Source organism: Protopterus annectens, chromosome 3.part0, assembly GCF_019279795.1.
Source record: "Protopterus annectens isolate FY-2018-M chromosome 3.part0, PAN1.0, whole genome shotgun sequence".
In the NCBI taxonomy this organism is placed as follows: domain Eukaryota; kingdom Metazoa; phylum Chordata; order Ceratodontiformes; family Protopteridae; genus Protopterus; species Protopterus annectens.
The window spans coordinates 915,368,423-915,388,692 of NC_056731.1; the positions used below are offsets into that span (position 1 = coordinate 915,368,423).

The following is a 20,270-nucleotide window of genomic DNA, read 5'->3' on the forward strand; positions in this document are numbered from 1 at the left end:
ATACAGACGCCCAAGGGGCAGAGGTCAGCCACAAGGCTCATACAAACCTCGACAATGGGGTGCCACAACCCAGAAAGGAGGAGAAGACAGGTCTCAAACTATCAGAAGACAAACACAATGACTTACCCCTCAGACTGCCAAGCAAATCCCTCTTAGCAGCTCCCTTGGGAGGAAAACTTGCACTTTTTGCAGGCAACTGGCACATCATCACAAAAGACAAATGGGTCCTGAATATTGTATCTCAAGGATACAGGTTCCACTTTCGCACTTTACCAAAGATAAAAGGAATGCCAAACCTGCCACCAAATCAATGGGCAGAGGCTCAAAGACAAATTACAGCACTCATGGACATGAGCCATTCAAAAGGTTCCTACACAGGAGCAAGGACAAGGATTTTGCTGAAGACTCTTTCTGGTTCCCCGAAAGGACAAAGCCTGGAGACCCATTCTGGACCTTTCAGTTCTAAACACATACCTGGAAGTACCCAAATTCAAGATGCTAACACTACAGCAACTTCTCCCCATGCTGGGCAAGAAGGCTTGGCTAGTAACGTTGGACCTCAAGGAGGCATACCTGCATGTCCCTATCGGACAAAATTGCAGAAGATACCTCCGATTTATAGCAGGTTCAACTCATTACCAATTCTCTGCACTGCCCTTTGGCTTATCTACTGCGCCCAGGGTCTTCACAAAATGCCTGGCACAAGTAACTGCATACTGCAGACAAAGAGGAATTCAAATATATCCATACCTGGACGACTGCCTTATTCAAGCAGAAAGCAAGGACATTCTTTTAAAACATCTGGCGTTTGTAAAAAAAAAAAACTACTAAGTTGCCTAGGGTACACAGTAAACGAAAAGAAGTAAAAACTAGTGCCCTCACAAGACATAATATTCCTGGGTGCCAGCTTAAGTACAACGGCCCAGATGGCTTATCTCACGCCAGACAAGCAAAGACAACTGACTCAATATTTCAAAATGGTGGCAACAAAGACCCAACTCCCTGCAAGAAAAATTCTGCAGGCCTTGGGATTCATGGCATCTTGCATACTACTAATACCATATGCCAAACTGCATATGAGGAAATTAAAATGGTACCTGAAAAGTGTATGGACTCAACACAGCCACAGCTTGGAAACAATAATACCACTCATTCCCTGCCTTCAACAGGAGTTTCTATGGGGGGCTCAGGCATGTCACCTCAACAAGGGTCAGCCTTTTACCTTACCCACAGCCAGGCAAACAATAACAACAGATGCATCGGATTACGCCTGGGGAGCACACATGGCAGGACAGTGTATTCAGGGCAAATGGTCTGCAGATGAAATGCATCTCCACATCAATCAAAAAGAGATGCTAGCTGTTCAAAATGCCCCAACAGCTTTCAAAGACCTCCTACATCCAGGACAACTCCTAATAAAGACGGACAACACCACAGTGATGTTACATAAACAAACAAGGGGGCACACATTCCTACCCCCTGTGCAGGCAAGCAATGACCTTGTGGAACACAGCACTGACCTACCAAGTTCAACTACAAGCACAATTCCTGCCATGAAAGAAAAACACATTGGCAGACAAACTAAGCAGAAATATCATGGATCCTCACGAGTGGAAACTAGATCTACAAGTATTCACAATGATAACTCAAAAATGGGGGAGCCCAGACATAGATCTGTTTGCCTCCCCCCAAAACTACCAACTACGGAAATTTTGCACAAGGACATACCACTCACTAGCTTGGAAAGTGGACGCCCTCTCATTCAGTTGGAAAACATTAACAGTGTATGCCTTCCCTACACTGCCTCTTCTGGCAAAGGTGCTGCTGAAAGAGACAGATTAGAGAGGCCTCAAATGATACTCATTGCTCCAGACTGGCCACGCCAACACTGGTATCCAGTACTAAGGAACATGGCTCAAGGCCCACCATGGATTTTACCTCAAATTCCTCACCTGCTGACTCAGCAAAACAATCAGATTCTACACAGCCAGCTCAAGACTTTAAATCTGGCTGCATGGCAGATTACCTAAACAACCAGTCAACACTTCTCTCTAAAGCTGTTATGGATGTCATTCAGGAGGCCCAGCACCAGGAAAACCTATTCAGACAAATGGAAAAGATTCTGCGCCTGGAACCAGGCTAAAGGCCAAAATCCTCTTGTCCCAATTATTCCTCAGATTCTGCAATATTTAACTGAGATGTTACACAAAGGCCTTTCCTTATCATCTGTTAAGATCCACACTTCAGCTGTTTCAGCTCATTACAACACGAATCCTCCTATGTTTTCACATCCATTACTAAGACAGTACCTCAGAGGGGCTAAGAACATAAGACCGCCCCGGAGAGCACCAACACCAACTTGGTTTCTCAATTTTGTTTTGGAAAAACTTACACTACCGCCCTTTGAACCAGCTTTTACAGGTGATTTACAATTTCTATAATGGAAAACTGCCCTGCTGCTAGCAATAACTTCAGCACGAAGAGTCTCAGAGCTACAGGCCCTAATGGCAGTGGAGCCTTTCATCATTTTTCATCAAGACAGAGTTTCTTTACGAACTAACCCTTCCTTTATGCCAAAGGTGGTATCCAGTGTGGCTCTAAACCAAACCATTCATTTGCCCACCTTTTATCCAAATCCCCAGAATAAAGGGGAAAGGCTCCTACACTCTTTGGACATTCACAGGCAATTACGTTTCTACTTGGATAAAACTAAGTTTTTCAGAAAATCTGACCAGCTCTTTGTATCCTATGCTGCAGGATCACAAGGAAAGGCTATCTCAAAACAGACCATTTCAAAATGGATAGGACATTGTATCCGTTTCTGCTACACACACCATGGGAAACCTGTACCTGGTAACATTAGGCCCCATTCCACCAGGGCTACAGCAACATCAGCAGCCTTCCTCAGAGGGGTACCAACCAAGGATATTTTGGAGGCTGCAACTTGGAGTTCAGTGCACACCTTCATCAAGCACTACCACTTACCTCTATACTCAAAAACCAGAGCTGGCTTTGCCACTGCAGTTCTGCAGGGCCTACTAGCTTCTGCAAACCCTGTTTAGTACCAACCGCCCAGCCTTAGCTTTGGGATTCAACCCAAGTGTGATGACTGCAGCAGTGTAACACGATGAACATAGTACAGTTTTGTACCTACCATAATGTAGATGTTCGAGTGTTCACACTGCTGCAGTCCAGGTTACCCTCCCTCCATCCCCTCTGTCCTAGCTGGACTTATCTATACCTTTCTATCCTGTACAACCTTTGTGGTGTATTTGCTTGTAACTGAAGCTACTGTTTTTATTCCTTATATATGTTTTATTAGCAATATGTATTGCCTACCTATTTGGGGACACCTGACATCTGGGGCAAGAAAAACTGAAGAAAATGGCGTCAGATGCACCTTATATACCTCTGACGCACTGACGTCAGGGAAGAAGCGACAGCAACCGACGCTGGACCAAGACTTTGGAACTCTGGCCGACTGCGGGACTGCCTGACGGCAGGATAACCCAAGTGTGATGACTGCAGCAGTGTGAACACTCGAACATCTACATTTATGGTAGATACAAAACTGTACTTTTCCCTCCCTCCATCCCCCTTTCTTCTCTTTCTCCTTTTATTACCATTCTTCCTTGTTGTTCTCCTTTCCTTACAAGGGACATGTTAGTATTTATTTTCCACTGGTGGGGTTCATCCACCAGAACCTGGCCTCCTACTTTGGGGGCTCCTGACAGGTTAGGGCAAGAAAAACTGATGTAATGGCGGTGGCTGCCTTACTTTATACTACTGACGACCTGACATCAGTCCTCAAACGACAGCAACTGATGCAGAAATACTAAGTCTCTGGTATTCGGGCCGGCCGAGGGCTACCCTGGAAGGGATAACCCAAATGTGATGACTGCAATAGCGAATACACTTGAACATCTACATTTATGGCAAGTGTATGCAACTGTACTTTTCTAATACCATGACGGGAATTAACCCTTTTCCTAAGTCAAAGTACAATTAGAGTTCATGAAATTAGTATTGTTTCAATCTTTGATGTTAGCCAAACGTGCTCTTCGCAGCACCCACAATGTGCCCAGTAATGACTCCTGGAATTACATGTACTGATAACATATCCAAGTATGATTGTAAGTTCTTTTTTATAAGACCCATTGCCCCTTCTACTACTGGAACTGTCTGGGTATCCACCTTCCACATTGCCCTCGTTTCTGCCTGCAAATCCTGATATTTTATGACTTTGTCTCTCTCTCTCTCTCTCTGTACACAAGACACTGGAACACAATCTCCTGTGCTTTCACTCTACAGTCCCCCTGCCATTAGTATGTCACAACCAGCAACAAGGTGTGCAGCTCTTTCCATTTATGTTTTACAAAACCTACATTGTCTGTTTCTCCCACATGTTCAGTGGACTGTGTAAACAAATGTGTACGTAGTCTATTATCTTCGGCCGCCAGTATTAACCTTTCATCTTTTGGTTTGAATTTGCCTCTCCTTAACCATTTCTGCATTCGATCCTGATCAACATGAGGTTCTTCCAGGAGTTTTCTATACTTAAAACTATATTTATGCATTTTCCACATTTCTTGCCTTATCTGATCCTTCACCATATATATATATATATATATATATATATATATATATATATATATATTGTTTTGTTTTGTTTTTTGTTTTATTGCACATTCAGTTGCTGCCTGTGTTTTATCTACTTCTGGTTTGATTTCCATTCCTGCTTGACAGTGATATGCTTCTGCTAAACTAAGCAGAAAAGTCATCTTAGATTTATTCTCCTCATGTTTCAAAACTTTTCACTATATTTAGGTCTTGTGAAGTCAGTAGATATGTATGCAGTCCCACGATTGTAGATCTATATTTATTTATTTATTTCAGTTTGATTACTGGGGAAGTCCACTGGGCCATGAAGTACCCATTTTCAGTGGAGGCCCGGGGAGAAAAGCTCCATAAGCAATACAATACGGGTTACATAGTGTTGAAGGTAAATACAAGTGTAAAATTCATACAGTCAGGAAATGCAAAAGCAATACAATAAGGGTTACATAGTGTTAACGGTAAAATACAAGTGTAAAATTCATACAGTCAGGAAATGCAAATGCATAAAATGTACATCATAAGACACAGTTAACAGATAGATTCCACTTTTTTTTTTTTTTTTTTTTTTTTGTTTACAGTGGCAATACTGATATTTACAATATTTACATACTTGGAGTCAAGTGAGAAATTGCTTAATCTGTGACAGCTAAGTCTGTTTTGGGAGAATAGAAATAAAAGCTTGAGGGTAGAGTGAAGCAAGGAGTATAGAGAGCTCAGTGGGGAAAATTCCCTAGAATTTATGTAATCAATTTCAAGAAGGCCCATACCTCCTTCAGAATGTGGGATATATACTCTTAGTATGCACTGATTTTTATAAATCATCTGATGAGCATGAAGCATCCTTCTTGTTTTCCTGTCTAACCTGCCCAACACACTGTGGGGCCAGTCACTCCAAAACTGTAAGTTAGGACAGGAGAAGCAAACTGTTTTTTAGCTTGAATTTTGTTCCTAGATGTCAACACTGTTTTAGTATTAATTTAAGCCTTCAAAAATATTCCTGAGTTTTATTCACATTTGTTCATGTTTTATTGTTGATCCTTCATAAATTCCTAAATATTTATACACTCCCTCTTGCTCAAGTTCTTTTAAATCACGTTCCTTCCCCACACTGATGTTTCCTTGGTGCTCCAGCTTTCCTGCTTTAAAGGTTGCTTTTGCACATTTATTAAGACCAAATTACATTCTTTTATCTGAAAAAGTTTTGACTATTTGCAGTTGTGCTTTCATTTCCTCATCTGATGAGCTGTACAGTTTTAAATTCTCAACAAAGAGAAGATGAGAAGTCTTTATACTTTGTTGCTTTTTGGGAGCCAAATTATAGCCATGACCTAATTTGTTAAGCAGACAGTTTAGTGGGTTTAAGGGCAAGACAGAATAGCAGCAGTGACAGGGAGTTACCCTGGAATATCCCCTTTGAATTGTTATCATTGGAATAATAACTTTTCCTTTATCATGGCTTAATTGCAAAGTGGTTTGCCACTGTTTCAATGTTGCTGCAATGTAGTTGATCAGTGTAGGGTGTATCTTATACATTTTTAAGCACTCTTTTATCCATGAAGGTGGGATACCATCAAATGCTTTTTTGTAGTCAATCTATGCCATACTTAAATTCTTCCCCTTTTCACAGATTTGCATTATGACTTTATTTAGCAACACATGATCCTTTGTTCCATATGACTTTCATTTATTCTATTGCCATGATTAAATTTTCTTCTAAATGACTATAAATTCTGTCGGCATCCATTCCGGTGTATAGATTATATGTCATCGGAAGGCAAGTTATTGGTCTATAATTTTTAAGATAACTTGCAGGTTCAATCTTAAGTAGGAGCATTGTTTTTCTGGTTGTTAACCAGGCTGGTGTCTGTTCAGGGTGTGCATATAAATTATTGTTACTAATGGCTAAATTTTCATACAAAAATGTTAATGCTTTTAGCCGGAAGGTAGGTACTGCATCTGGGCCTGGGGTTTTCCAGTTAGAGGCTTTTCTTAACTTTATTTCAATCTCTCTGGCCGTTACTTCATCCCATTTCATATCCTATAAATTTGAACTTCTTATTATTTCCTTTACTTCTTCTATCCATTTAGCATCTTTGTTGTGTTCCACGTGATCTTCATAGATATTTCTCCAAAATGTATATATTTCTTCTTTTTTGGGTGGCCTTTCAGTTCCTTTTGCCTTATTTCCCAGTTCTCTCTATAGAGCTTTTTGGCGTCTTCAGTAAATTGCTTATTTTGTACTTTTCCATTATATGTATCTACATGTCTTCTAAGTTTTTCCACTTGTGCTGAGATTTTTAGTTTTAGTTGGCCTCTCTGTAAGTTGTAACTGATGGAAAAACAGGGCAAGGTGTTGCATTCTTATTTTGAGACTCTAAAAACTGTTAGCTTCTCTTTTCAATTTGGAAGGATGCCAGAAGACCATTCTTTCATTCTGTTCCTGTTTTATTCAATTCAGGTTTCCAAGGGAGCCTGAATCTACCTGCCAATCATTAGGGGCAATGATAGAGAAACTTGATTCAGACAGATTCCAGCCTGCCACTGAGCCAGAAGTTTGCAATGATGTGTTATTTGGACAATAGCAAACATTTTTACCTTGAATATTTGAAACTCTTACACTGCTAAAATGATATCAGCCAACTATATCTCATTTATTTTTAAGATACATGTTTCTGCAGTATCTGTTTGTATTACTGCTTGTCCATTTATACCACAATAACCTTTGATTAAGGACATTTTAAGATCATTCTCTTATCACCAATAAGGCATATTTCTTCCCTTTGGGGTTTGAATTTTATAAAGGAAAACATTTTAATTTTTCTGTGTAACCTAAAGATTCACTAGATATGCACTCCATAAAAGACGCTTTCTTTTTTTTTTTTTATATATATATATATATATATATATATATATATATATATATATATATAAAAGACGCTTTCTGATGGATGTTACCTGCAGGAGAAACATTTCTGAATTAACAATCTCTTGTTTGTAAATTTCTTTTTGTTGTTTTTCATGCGGAAGTGTTGTTGAAAACTAATATTTCATTTTGGATAGAAGGGAAGTATGTTTACATTTATCAGAACTGTGTAGACAACTCTAGTATTGTACCAAAAGTAATCAGGAGTTAAAAGCAATGGATCATCTATCTGCCTTCTTAAAATGAAATGGAAACTATGCCTGCCTGTAAGTATGGACTTTGATTAAATGTCTGACCCAGTGTCTTGATTTTTGCTATGCCAAGTAGAGTAAAATATTTACAGTGTATATTCAATACATTTACATATATAGTTCATTGCAGTAGGGCAGCAACAACAGCAGCATAATTTGATTCTGCACAAGATATTTTAGAAACTGCCACATGCAGTGGGGTCCACACATTTCAATGCACACTAAGCTAGAAGCACAGTTCAGAAATGTGACAGATTTTCGCATGGTTATGCTACAAGGGATCCTGTAACTGCCCCCCTCTCATGGACAACCAGATACTGCTTAGGAATTTACCTAAAATGTTATATGAATGTTCTACACACATGTTCTTTCTCTAGCTGGCTTTGGTCATGTGATTTTAGTTTTATTTTATCTGTTAGTACAAAACATTTCAGATCTTCTGATGTGTAACACAAAGCATCAAAGGACGGCATGTTTTAAGAATACATTACCAATACATATCATCACAAGAGGGGAGAGGTCTCATTTGGGCTGCAGTGATAGCTTGTTCTGATTCTGTTGGGGAGGGGGGCTACCGTTAATGCTAACTAATTAAGCTTTCCTTGTATATGAACATCTTGTTTATTGCATTAAGTGTTTCCATTGAAGTTAGAAAAGTGGCATTCTGTTTGAAAATGTGTAAAACTTTTATTAATGTTTTCAGCATTTGGAAGATAGAGATGATGGACTGGAGGTGGAAGAAGGTGAAATGGGTGAAGATGATGCTCATCCAACTTGGTAGGTATAACCCACTTGAGCAAAGAATATTTGAATGTGGCTTGTTCTGTATTATAATAAAAGAATGCACAATTAATTCCATCACTTTAGTTTTTCATCTTCTAACAAAGAAGTTATCAAAATGGGCTAAAATCTTTCTCGTATCTTAGGACCAATATTTTCAGCCCCCTCATACTTCTTCTTCACTGGTATCCCTGTTTCTCAGAGAGAGAGAATGTGGTTCAGGATTGACCTCAGTAACTATTGCAGAAGAGCTGTTAACCGTGTATGCTGTTAAATGTGTAACAGTGTGTCCTGACTGAAATCACTGTTACAGTAATTTTAACCAGTGGGTTATCACCGCTGATAGAGTAATAAAGCTTTACCTTCCCAGGATCATAAGTTTGACATGACCTCAGCTTGCAAGGGTAAGGGTATATGGGTGGACGTACAAGTGTAATTCCCCAGACTATTTTGCCACCAGCCCGAAGGTAGGTCAGGTATCCGTCTGATTATTTGGCATTTGGTCATTGGTACCATTGCTTTGAATTATCAGATAAGTGCCCTAATAGGGAATCTTCTTTTATCTTTTTTTTAAACTATCTTGCCTTGTATGTCAGCAAGGAGGGGTAAGTGTGGTGGGCAAATCGCATACAAAGACTTTTGCATACCCAGTGTCTTTTTTGCTTAGGAGTGGAATACTACTACAAGAACTGTTCCATTTGCCAATCTTTTGTACCCAAGACTTTGCGGTCCCATTTGTCCTTGCTTAGCACTTTTTTTGGAGATCCGTCATCTGAAACATTTGGCCCACTCCAAGATGGTAGATTCCTCTTCCCCAGACATGCCTCCTTCCCTTAAGAAAAAGCTCAAAAGACCTAGGCTGGAGAGTCTGTCAACTATTTCTGATTTTTTTTTGACATACCCGCTGAAGTTTCAGTACCAGTGGTACTCAACTGCACCTCAGATGCTGTCTACCGATACTCCATTGGAGGCCAGTGTGACATTAGAGGGCCTTATGACTGAGGAATCCACAAAGAAAGGTGAACCATGAATCATCTGAGGGGTCCAGAGAGCATCGCTCGGGTACTAGTTAAGGAAGAAATCCCAGGTATATTAATAGTCTCAGCTATATTAATAGAGGTACGTCCGAGAGCTGAACCACTGTGCTTAAATCAGGCAGACGTCGTGCCAAAAAAGAAACTGCAAAAAACTAATCATGTAACTTCTCCTACTTCTCTAGGGAGGAAGACTGGATAGATTTTTCTCAGGCTTTGTTCAAGGCCATTTTGGCTCTGAATCCTCCTTTTTCTTCCCAACCCCCTTCCCGACTCTTCAAAAAGACTGCTGTGGCTTCATCTTCCTCTGAATAAGAGAAGGTTTCTGATTCTGACCATTCTCTAGCCTACTCCTCTTAGAACCACTCTTCTAGCCAAGATCCTTATGATGTTGAGGACTCCATTTCATGTAACTCTTTTGTGGAAGAACCTTCTTTTGGGGAGAGAATTTTAAACATGACAAAGCGCTTCAAGTGGAAGTCTAGGTAGATCACATAGGTCCAGAAAAGATACTATAACCTCTTGGAAATGGGCACTCCAGCCCCTTCCTCGTTCCTCCAGTTCTTGAGGCTGTCTTAGACATTTTTAAATCTACTTCAGCTGCACCAGATTCACAGCCTCCTGACCCCAAAAGGCCAGACAGATTTTATAAGGTTCCTGGTGATCTTAAGTTCTTGTTTAAAAAAAAAACTTGTAGCAGATCCCTCTGCAGTGTCTCCCTCTTCCTATAAACTTGCAAAGCTCCTTGCAGGTGCATATGCCAATGTCATCCTTTTTGGTCTATGGAAAGGTGGGTAAAAGAGTTTGTAATTCCTCTACCTTGGCATTTAAGGCTGTTAATTACCAAACCCAGATGACTATTTTATATCCATTCTCAACTCCTTGCATAAGGTAGCGGATCCACAAGGAACTGATGCTAAACAGCAAATGCTGTCCTTACTTAGGTTACCCAAGTAGCTAGATATAGTATTAAGTGTAGGTATGATGCTGTAGAGGCGTTATTCAGGGCAGCTGTCATCTGCAGGTATGCACAATCAACCCTTGTCCAAAGACTTGAAAGCAAAAGTTGTGGATTCTTCTTTGGACAGGAACCTCTTTGGCTCACAAACAGCTAACCTTTTCAAAACCCTTCAGGAATAGGGAAGGACCATGAAGGACTGCCAATACCTTCTCTTAACCTCTATAAATGGGTACCAGACAAATTACCTTACCAAACCCACCTTCTTTGTCAGTAGGGATCCTAGATCTAGTCAGAAACCCAGGAAGGTTCCTAGAAGGAGATTCCAGAGAGATTCTTCCTCTAGGAGGCTTCCCATTGGGGAGAAATCTGTATGACCACCTACAGACTCCTCTGCCTGCCCCTCAGCTATTCCATGCCCCTCTCAAAAAGACTCACCCAGTCTTTCTCCACCTGGGAAAAGATTACCACAGACTAATGTGCTCTTTCTATCATAAAAAAGTTATGCCATGTCTTGGATGGAGATTCCACCAATAAATATCATACCCACCAACTAGATCCGTCTGCTTCCACCCATTCTTAAAGAATTACTATCACAAGGCACAATGGAACCTGTGCACAAAGAATTTGTGGAGAATGGGTTTTTACTCCAGACTCTTCCTAGTGCCAAGAAAAGGACAGTGAAGACCCATACTGAAACTTTCCCTACTAAAAACACCTTCTTAAAAGGGCCAACTTTCAAAATGCTGTCAGTGCACACTGCTGCTTTTCATATTGCCTCTGGCTTTTCTGGTATCTCTAGGTCTGAAATATGCCTATTTCCATATACTAATGCACCCCCCTTGCAGGAGATTCATGTGGATTTGTTCTGGGCCATCTCACTTTCAGTTTACTGCTTTGTTTTTTGGGCTCTCTACAGACCCAAGAGTATTCAGAAAGTATCTGGCACCAGTGATTGTTTTGTCAAAAATAGAAAATCCAGATTTTTGCATACTTGGGTGATCTGTTGATCCAGGCTACCTCACCACAGATTCCTCTGCTGCACTTCCAGTTCACACTCAACATCCTCTCATAGTTGGGGTTCACAGTCAACTCTACAAGAGGTTCTCCCTGCAGCCAACTCAGGACCTAGTTTTCCTGGGCTGAAAGCTTGATACAAAAAAGATGCAAGCCTCCCTTCTCTCAGAAGAAAGTGCAGAGCATCACTGACTACTTTAACGGCCTTGCCTCCCTCAGCCAGGAATATCCTAAGGGCTCTGGGATTCATGGCAGCTATAATCCTAGTGCTCCCTATAGCCAGACTGCATTTGAGGAAGATCCAGTGGTACTCGAAAACAATGTGGCCTCAACACTCTCACCCTCCAGAGACCGTGATTCCTGTAATACCTTGATTTAGAAGGGAACTCTTATCATGGGAAGGACCAGGTGACCCTTAATCTAGGACTCCCATTCACTCCTCAAGCCCCAGTTCAGGAAATGTGCACTGATGCCTTAGATGGTGCGTGGGAAGCCTGGACAGGGGCCCACTAAGAGCAGGGCAGGTTGCAGCCAGAACTGTTAAAGGAGCACATCAACTTGAAAGAGATGAGGGCCCTCATCCAAGCTCTTCAAGTTTTCTTTCATGCCTGAAAACCAGGCCCCCTACAAGTTTTCACAGGCAACACAACTATCTTGTGCTACATAAGCATGGGAGACCAAGATCATACCCCAACTGTGCAAACTGACACAGAAAGCCTGGGACCTTGCAACCCAGAAAAATATATCACTAATAGCCAGTTACATCCTATCACAAGCCAATTGTGTTGCTAGATTTATTAAGCAGAACCATAGAGAACCCTCGAGAATAGGCCCTGACCAAACAGGTTTACTTGGGCATCCTGCAGCATTGGGGCATACCTCAGTTAGACCAGTTTGCCTCAGAAAGCAACAAACAGCTCCCCTCTTCCGCACCAGGTGCCCGTTCCCCTCAGCCTGAAGAGACAGATACTTTCTGTTTTCAGTGGACAGTGAAATTCATTAATGCCTTCCCTTCACTACCTCTCATTTCAGGAGTTCCTCTAAAGGCCCAGAAAGAAAAAAAAAAAACTTTCTTTTGCTTGTGGCTCTTTTTGGCCAAGACAGTATCGGTTCCCCTTTCTCTTTCACCTAACCAGGGGCATGTGCTACAAGTTCCACTTCAAGTGTATCTTATCACACAGAAGAAAGCATTTGTACTTATTCACAGCATATCATCCCTGAATCTTACCCCATGGATGACAGGGTTCTAATTCCTTACAGGTACCATTTCTCTTGAGGACTTAATCCAGGTTCTCCAAGAAGACAGGAGACCCCATCACTTATAAATTATACATAGCCGAATGGAAGAGATTTTCATTTTGGTACCATAGGAGTGGACAGGAATCCCTACAGATCAGAGGTGCCTTCCATATTGAAATTAAGTGAGCTCTTCCATACGTCTGACCTATTCTTCCATCAAATCCCAACTGTCAGCCATCTTTGCCTGTTTTCCTCTCAGTCCACCACTTTCATCTAGCTCTGACATCAGGCTGTTCCTTAAAAGGGTTCTGCATCTTAGACCACCAAGGAAATCAATAACCTCTCCTTGGAACCTTAATTTTGTGCTGGAAAACTTTACTTTAACTCCTTTTGAACCAGCAGCATCAGAAAATCTCACATTCTGCACCTGGAAAACTATTCTGGCTCTTATTTCAGTTTGCAGAGTTTGAGATTCAGGCACTTATAACCGTATCTCCCGTTCTTATTGTTCACAAGAACAGAGTGACCTTGATGGCTTATCCCCATGTTCAACATAGTGAACAACGTGACTCTAAGCCAGGCCGTAAACCTTTCTACATTTTTCCCCAAACCACAGAATTGGGGAGGGGGTCTCTTACACTCTGTTAGTCATTCACAGACAATGAAGATTCTACCTGGACACAACCAAATCGATTTGAAAGTCTGAACAACTGTTTGTCTCTTTCATGGATTCAAAATTGGGTCAGCCAGTATCAAAGCAAATCATTGCAAGCTGGATCTCTAAGGTCATCTCTTTTTGTTCTCTGCATGATAAGTCCTTGCCCTAATGCCCTTGAGCTCCTTCTACCATGGCAGTAGCATCCTCTGGGGCATTTTACAAATGAGTGGGATATCAGGGCCATACTGGAAGATGCTAGCTAGTCTTCTGTACACACCTTTACAAAACACTACAAGATTGATGCTCTTTCAAGGTTTAGATGTACCTTCCCTACTTAAGTCCTTTTTGGGCTCTTGGATAATTCTGCTGCTTACTAGCCAACTGCCCTTAAGTTCCCTTCAGCTTTGGGAATCATCCATTGGTTAAGAATACTGCAACAGTGATTTCAGTCAGAACATAGTACAGTTGTGTAAGAACTTAGCATAACAGTAGATATCCCACTGATCATTGTTGCTGTATTACGTCCCCTCTGAGCTTATTTCTATTACCTCTCTCATCTCCCTCTCTTCCCACCCTATGGACAATATCTTAGAACAGGGGGCTTCCTTACTACTGTTCATGCTTTCCCCCCTCCTAGCTGGCCTTTCTCAGTGGGTCTTCAGGCTGCCAGTTTGGAGGTAGTCTGAGGTCACAAAAGTAAAAGAAGCATACAACTTAAAAGCTGATAAAATGGCATAAACTGACCTACACTTGGCGAGCTGAGATCCCACGTCAGATGTACCATGCTGAGAAGATAAAGCTTTGGACCCTGGCCAGACATCAGCAGTGATAATCCACTGGTTAAGAATACTGCAGCAGTGATCAGTAGGACATCCATTGTTGTGTAAGTTTTTATACAACTGTACTTTTCTATAGAATTACTATGTTCTTTAAGCCAACATTTGGTTTACTCCAGCCTACTTGTCTTTGCATTTAGTAGAATGATGTTGCTTGGTGGAGTATGCTGTATCATTGTTTTTGTTTGAAGTAAGGCTATTTGTTATGGATTTTAACTTGGAATAATGCAGTCTCATTTTTTTCTTTGTATTGAGCTACATTGGATTCTTTTTTTCCCCTTTATCTGGCTTTCTAGACCTTTAGTGATTGGGTTAACTTTGGATCAGCAACTGATTTGTTTGGTTTTCTGTGTTGTGTGCATGAACTTTGTAATAAGAGCGACAGTTTGTAGATAAGATATTCCACAGATAAAGTAAACCATTGCTTGGACTTTTTTCTGCGTCTTTCAACTTTAAGGCCTTATGGCATTTGTGTTCTGTTTTCTAGCCTGATTTGCATTACTGTCTAGTATTTGTTCTTTCTATATTTATTTATTTACTGGGAAATTCTTACTGGACGCGGGTCCTTTTTCAGCGGATGCCCAGGGTGAAAAGCTCCACATCATGTACATGATAAATAGAGATACAAAGTTGCAGCAATAGTAAACAACATTACAGGTTGTTGGCTTTAATACAATAACAACATATTGATTATCAACAATATATACAGTAAATGTTGCAAGTTAAGATAGTTTCTTGTCGTTTATAATATTAGTAACAATGTTGTCAGACAAGATTTTAAAGTATGTATCGACAACTAGCTAATTATGTAATACTGATTAAGGTTCCAGAGCTGTGGTTTAGATTATTGTTACACAACTTGCACTGCACTTGTACTACTACAATACTTTTACTGGCTTGAATGATTTTTATGGGTCCTTAGACTTCTGGAAGGGTGTCTGCGTAAGCTTTCTAAGCTACTTGTCTGGTCCGTTTATGCCATTTTATCAGCTTTTAAGTTGTATGCTTCTTTTACTTTTGTGACCTGTGCTATTTATATATTTTTGTTGACCTTGGGGTGTTAGACTGCTTTTATATTGTACTGTCAGATTGCTTCAAGGGTTCTGTTATCCCTGAAAATATCAACACTAAATAATTTTTAATTTTTATAGTATTTATGTTTGTGTTCTGGATTTTTCCTGTGCTCTTGTCCTTACTTATTTTTTCTTGGGCTGTGATTTTCAGCAGCGTAGATAATTGTTGCATCTCTTCTGCTGAATGTCACTGACTATTTTGTTTAGCTATTTGTGCAATGCTTGAATGGTAACTTTTTAAAGCTGTTATGTACCATTCTGTTGTAGTTCTGATGGTTGAACTTGTGGAACCTGTGCTGATTTGGTGTCTTGTTTGACTTTGGGGTCATTTGGCCTCATTTCTTCAAGTTTTACAGTATTGTGACTAATAACTTGTCTTGAATTTCAGGCTGCTTGCCCAAATTTAATTTGTCAGTTTAGTGTCTCTCTCTTGTCCTACTGATTGTATGATAAGTGTTTTGTATTGACATTATTATTTATTTTTCCTGTGAGGAACATTGTGCTGCCTGGTACATTACTCATTAATCGTGGGGCACAAGACTAAGTGTAGTATTGTTGCTTACTTCATTTGATGATTTTACATCTGGGAATTATTTTTGCTGGCCAGTGTACTAGTTACTGTACTTGGTTTGGTTAGTTAGAATCTTCCTTAGCTCATGGATTGATTGGGCTATTTTGCTTGATATGTTCAGTGCAGCCCTACTTTAAGAAATCTGCTTAATCTCATTAGGTTTTGAAATTTACTGTACTTTTACTTGGTTCATGCACACACAATGATGTGCTGTTATCAGTTTATTTCTTGATCTTTATTAGGTTTTTGCTTCATTTTGTTTATTTAATATAATGAGCTACTGGTTGGTTTATTTATACAACTTAGAGTTTTCGTTGTTTACTTGATTTGTAATTAGATTAGAACGTTACTGGGATAAGTATCCAGTGGATCAACTACCTCCTGTCTTCCTGTAAGTGCTCATGGACCGTTTTTATCATCTTGGAACAACTGTGCAGTAGAGGCTATATTCAAATGTTAGTCCATCCAGAGAGAACCTTGGATTATATGTTGACTTTAACCAGTCTTGGGGCTTGGTATTAATAATGGAGACCTGGTTATCCAATTTTAGTCCTGGCTTCATGGCTGTTATGCCCACTAGGATAATATACCAGCAGTGTCAGGTGGAATAGATTGGTGGACTACTGTTTTCCATCACATTTCCTTCTGTATGACCAGTGCTGAAGCTGATGCAGTCTACTACTTTGATTTTATTGTAGTTAAAGGTGCAAAGGACGTGAACCACCTCCTTTGCTGTCCATCAGGCAACGTGACAATGTTGCTTTAAGGAGTTCACTAACCTTATCCTCTTGATGATTATTAGTTTCAGCTGGATAGTGTTGCACAGTTTCTTTGTTCAGGTTGACAAAAAGTCAATTACTTTTGTAAAAGAATTTGTATTACATATGATCTCTGGTTTTCATAAGTTGCAACTTCTGTTACATGTCAGCACAGATATAAACTAAATATGGTTTTCCAGCTTCATGTCTTGATCACTGACTTGATGATGATCCTTGTCCCTTTGATCAGATCACTCCCTGGTTTGTTTTGTGGTCATTGCACCTAGGGCGGAACCTGTAATCTGGGTGCTGATGTAGCAACTGACTTATAGGATCATAGGAGGTTACTAGGCTATTGGCCCTGAGGCCCTTATAAGGCTAGCCAAGAGTTTAGCCCGTGTTAGGAAAATCAGCAACCCATGCCCCTGTCCAGCAGAGAGACAGGTGGAATCCCAGGGGTATATTTTCTGTTTCCCATTCAGTTATCCAGGTTGCACTTAAAAAGGGGTAAAGAGGTACTCTGATTTGGAGGAGGAGTCTATTCCATAGATGGGGGAGTCTCTGGGACACAAATCTGTCCCACCAAGAAGTCTTGTTGATGTCATAGACCAGGTTGAGGCCGCATGTGCAGGTTACTCGAGTGGAGCTTGACTTGTGGATATGCAGCAGTCCCATCAAGGTGGGGTCGGTGATCGCCTTGTATGCCAGACAGAGGTCACCTCTGAGGAGTCTGTATGAAACTGATTAGAGGGATAGGGCTTTTAGCCTATCTGTGTGTGGTAAATGTTTGAGGCCCTGGATTCTCCTGGTGAGGAATCATTGTGGTCTTTCCATATGCTGCATGTGCTTTGCGAGGTACATGCCAAAAGGGGCATTGTACTCAGTAAGGGGCCTTATTAGGGAAGAATACAGGGAAGTTATGACCTCCTTGTCCCTGGATATGAGATACCCTTACTGATGAGGTGGGCCATGTAGAAGGCTTTCCATACAACGGAAGCAACATGGTTGCCAAAAGTGAGGTTGCTATCAACCTGGGTGCCCAAATCCCTCACGACTAATTCTGTACATAGGACACTGTTATTATTGTGATAATTTGTGGGGACATCACTCTCCATAGAGAGGATGATGATGCATTTTTTGGTATTCAGCTTGAGGCCATGTCTCTGGCACCAGTCATTTGTCTGAGTTGAGACCCTTTTGGAGGATGTCCACATCACTAGGAGAATTGATGACGGCACCGAGCTTGCAGTCATGTACAGACTTGGTCAGCAATAGTCCACTGGTTTTGGCTTACACCTCAGAAAAGTATATCCCAAATAACAGAGGCCCCATGACCGAACCCTGGGGTACACCGCTTGCTACGGATCTACTGCTGAAGGTGGCTTCCCCTACTTTGACTATGTGGGTTCTGTCAGTGAGCCAGTTTGTTATCCATCTGGTAACATATGGATTGATGCATAGTTGAGAGAGTTTATCTGTTATGCCTGAGTGTGGAATAGTGTCAAAGGATTTGGCCAGGTCAAGGTAGGCATTGTGCACCATCTTCCCCTCGTCCATGGCTTTGGTGACTGTCTCAAAGAAGTCAACCAAATTTGGCAGACATGATCTCCCCTTGATGAAGCCAAATTTTATGGGATCAAGTATTTGGAGGTTGCCAGTGTCCTTGTTAATAAGGTCCATGATAATCCATTCCATGGCCTTGCAGATCAGGGGAGTTTGGCTAGTGGGTCTTTAATTTCCTGGATCAGTGGATGCTCCACCTTTGTGTAAAGGGATCACTGTGGCTGTCCTCCACTCAGCTGGGAAGAAGCCAGTACTCAGGCTTTGGTTGAATAGGGTGACTAATTGTGCTGCAGGTTCCTGCCTGATTTCACGTAGGATGCAGCCTGGGATGTTCTCTAACTATGTTCTTTTCCAGTAGGGTACACTGTGGTTACATTCTTCAAGCTCCCATAGTTAGATCTCCCAACATAATCATTCTCCACTTCCTCTATCATTATTACTTTCATCTCCTATATTTTGCTCATAATCCTATCCTAAATATCATCTGTCAACCTAAAAAAAAAAATGTATATTAACTACACTCTATCATTATTTTTGTGGATAATTCTACTGTTTGTAAACTTTACCTTGCTATGAGTTGTATACTATGTAATGTATATCTCTGTAACATATATTCTTGTTGGAGCTTTTCTCCCCAGGACTCCATTGAAAATGGGTTCACTTGGCCCAATGGACCATCCTGGTTAACCAACAGCAAATAAATAAATAAATAAAATAAATGTTATCAGGTCCCATGGAGGCTGTAATTTATGCCTTTGAGAGCAGTGATGACCTGTTCCCTAGATATAAGGGGAAGGGGGTAGGTACTCGGGATGTCCTGATTTTACTGATGGGGGGGACAGAGGAGTAAGGTTTTCGCTGGATTTGTCATCCAGGAAGTTTGCTTATATCTACAGCATTTGTATATGTGGTGTCCTTGACCACCAGTTATGAACAGATCTGGGTGCTTTGTTTGAGGTCATGGACATATTGAAGAAGGCATTATGATTGTCTCTAGTAGATGTGGCCAATTTGGATTGGAAGTTTGCTTTGGAGGATTTCACTAGTGCTCTTATTTGCTCAGGCTAAGGAGACATTGCTTCCAATTGGGCACCTGCTCCTTCTTGGTCTTGGACAGCAGTTTTTTTCCTTTTCTTATAGAGTTTATTTATTGCAGATGTCCACCAGACAGTGTGAAGGCTGCCTGCCCAGCTAGCTAGAATTTTGTAAATAATTCTATGTCATTTGTGAATATTAATACGATCCATAGGTTTGGCTTACAAATGTAAGGGAAATATATGTTATATACTGAGCTTGAAGAATGTAACCACAGTGTACCCTACTGGAAAAGAACATAGTTAACTTGCAAACTCTAAGAAAATAAGTGAATTGGTGAGCCACAGCTGATTGTGGGTAATGATGTTCCCTTGGACAGGGTGACTGCAAGACAGAGGCGAGTAGTAATACCCAGGCTGACCAGTGAGGCACTGCTGTCAGAGGGTACCAGACTTCCTGTGGAAGGGGAGCTGGGAAGGGTTACAAAGATAGAGTTGAGACAGGCTCAGCTCTCAGACCCTACATTACAAGGCCTGAGGGAGGTAGCTAGTGAAGCACCTGTTTCTCAAAGGGAGGGGGAATCTGTAAACTGGGACAAAGGCCTACTGTACAGAAGGTGGACCCCTGAGGGAGAGCTGGAGGGTGAGAAAATACAGCAGTTGGTAGTGCCCAGAGTCTGCCATCTGGTACTTCTAGCTATAGCCCCTGATATTCCATTTGCAGGTTATATGGGCATTAAACTTACCAAGAGACGTAGTATACAAAACTTTTATTGGTCTGGGATTTCCAGAGATGTCACAGGGTACTGCAGGACCTGTGAGTAGTGCCAAAAGGTAGGCAAGGCAGGAGACAAAGAGAAAGCTCATTTGATGCCTTTTCTTGTGATTGAGGAGCCATTTCAGAGCATAACTGTGGATATTGTGGGGCCTCTGAGTACTCCAAGTTCCACAGGGGAAA

General features: G+C 41.0%; 1 protein-coding gene across 1 annotated transcript in view; it reads left to right on the forward strand.

Annotated features, from left to right (window-relative positions):
• The window catches only part of THOC1 (THO complex 1), a 1,639,837-nt gene that overhangs the window by 587,793 nt on the left and 1,031,774 nt on the right, over window positions 1-20,270 (forward strand). The window contains exon 9 of the mRNA XM_044065238.1: window positions 8,495-8,568. Coding sequence (XP_043921173.1) covers window positions 8,495-8,568 — 74 coding nt within the window. The remainder of the gene's footprint in view (window positions 1-8,494; window positions 8,569-20,270) is intronic.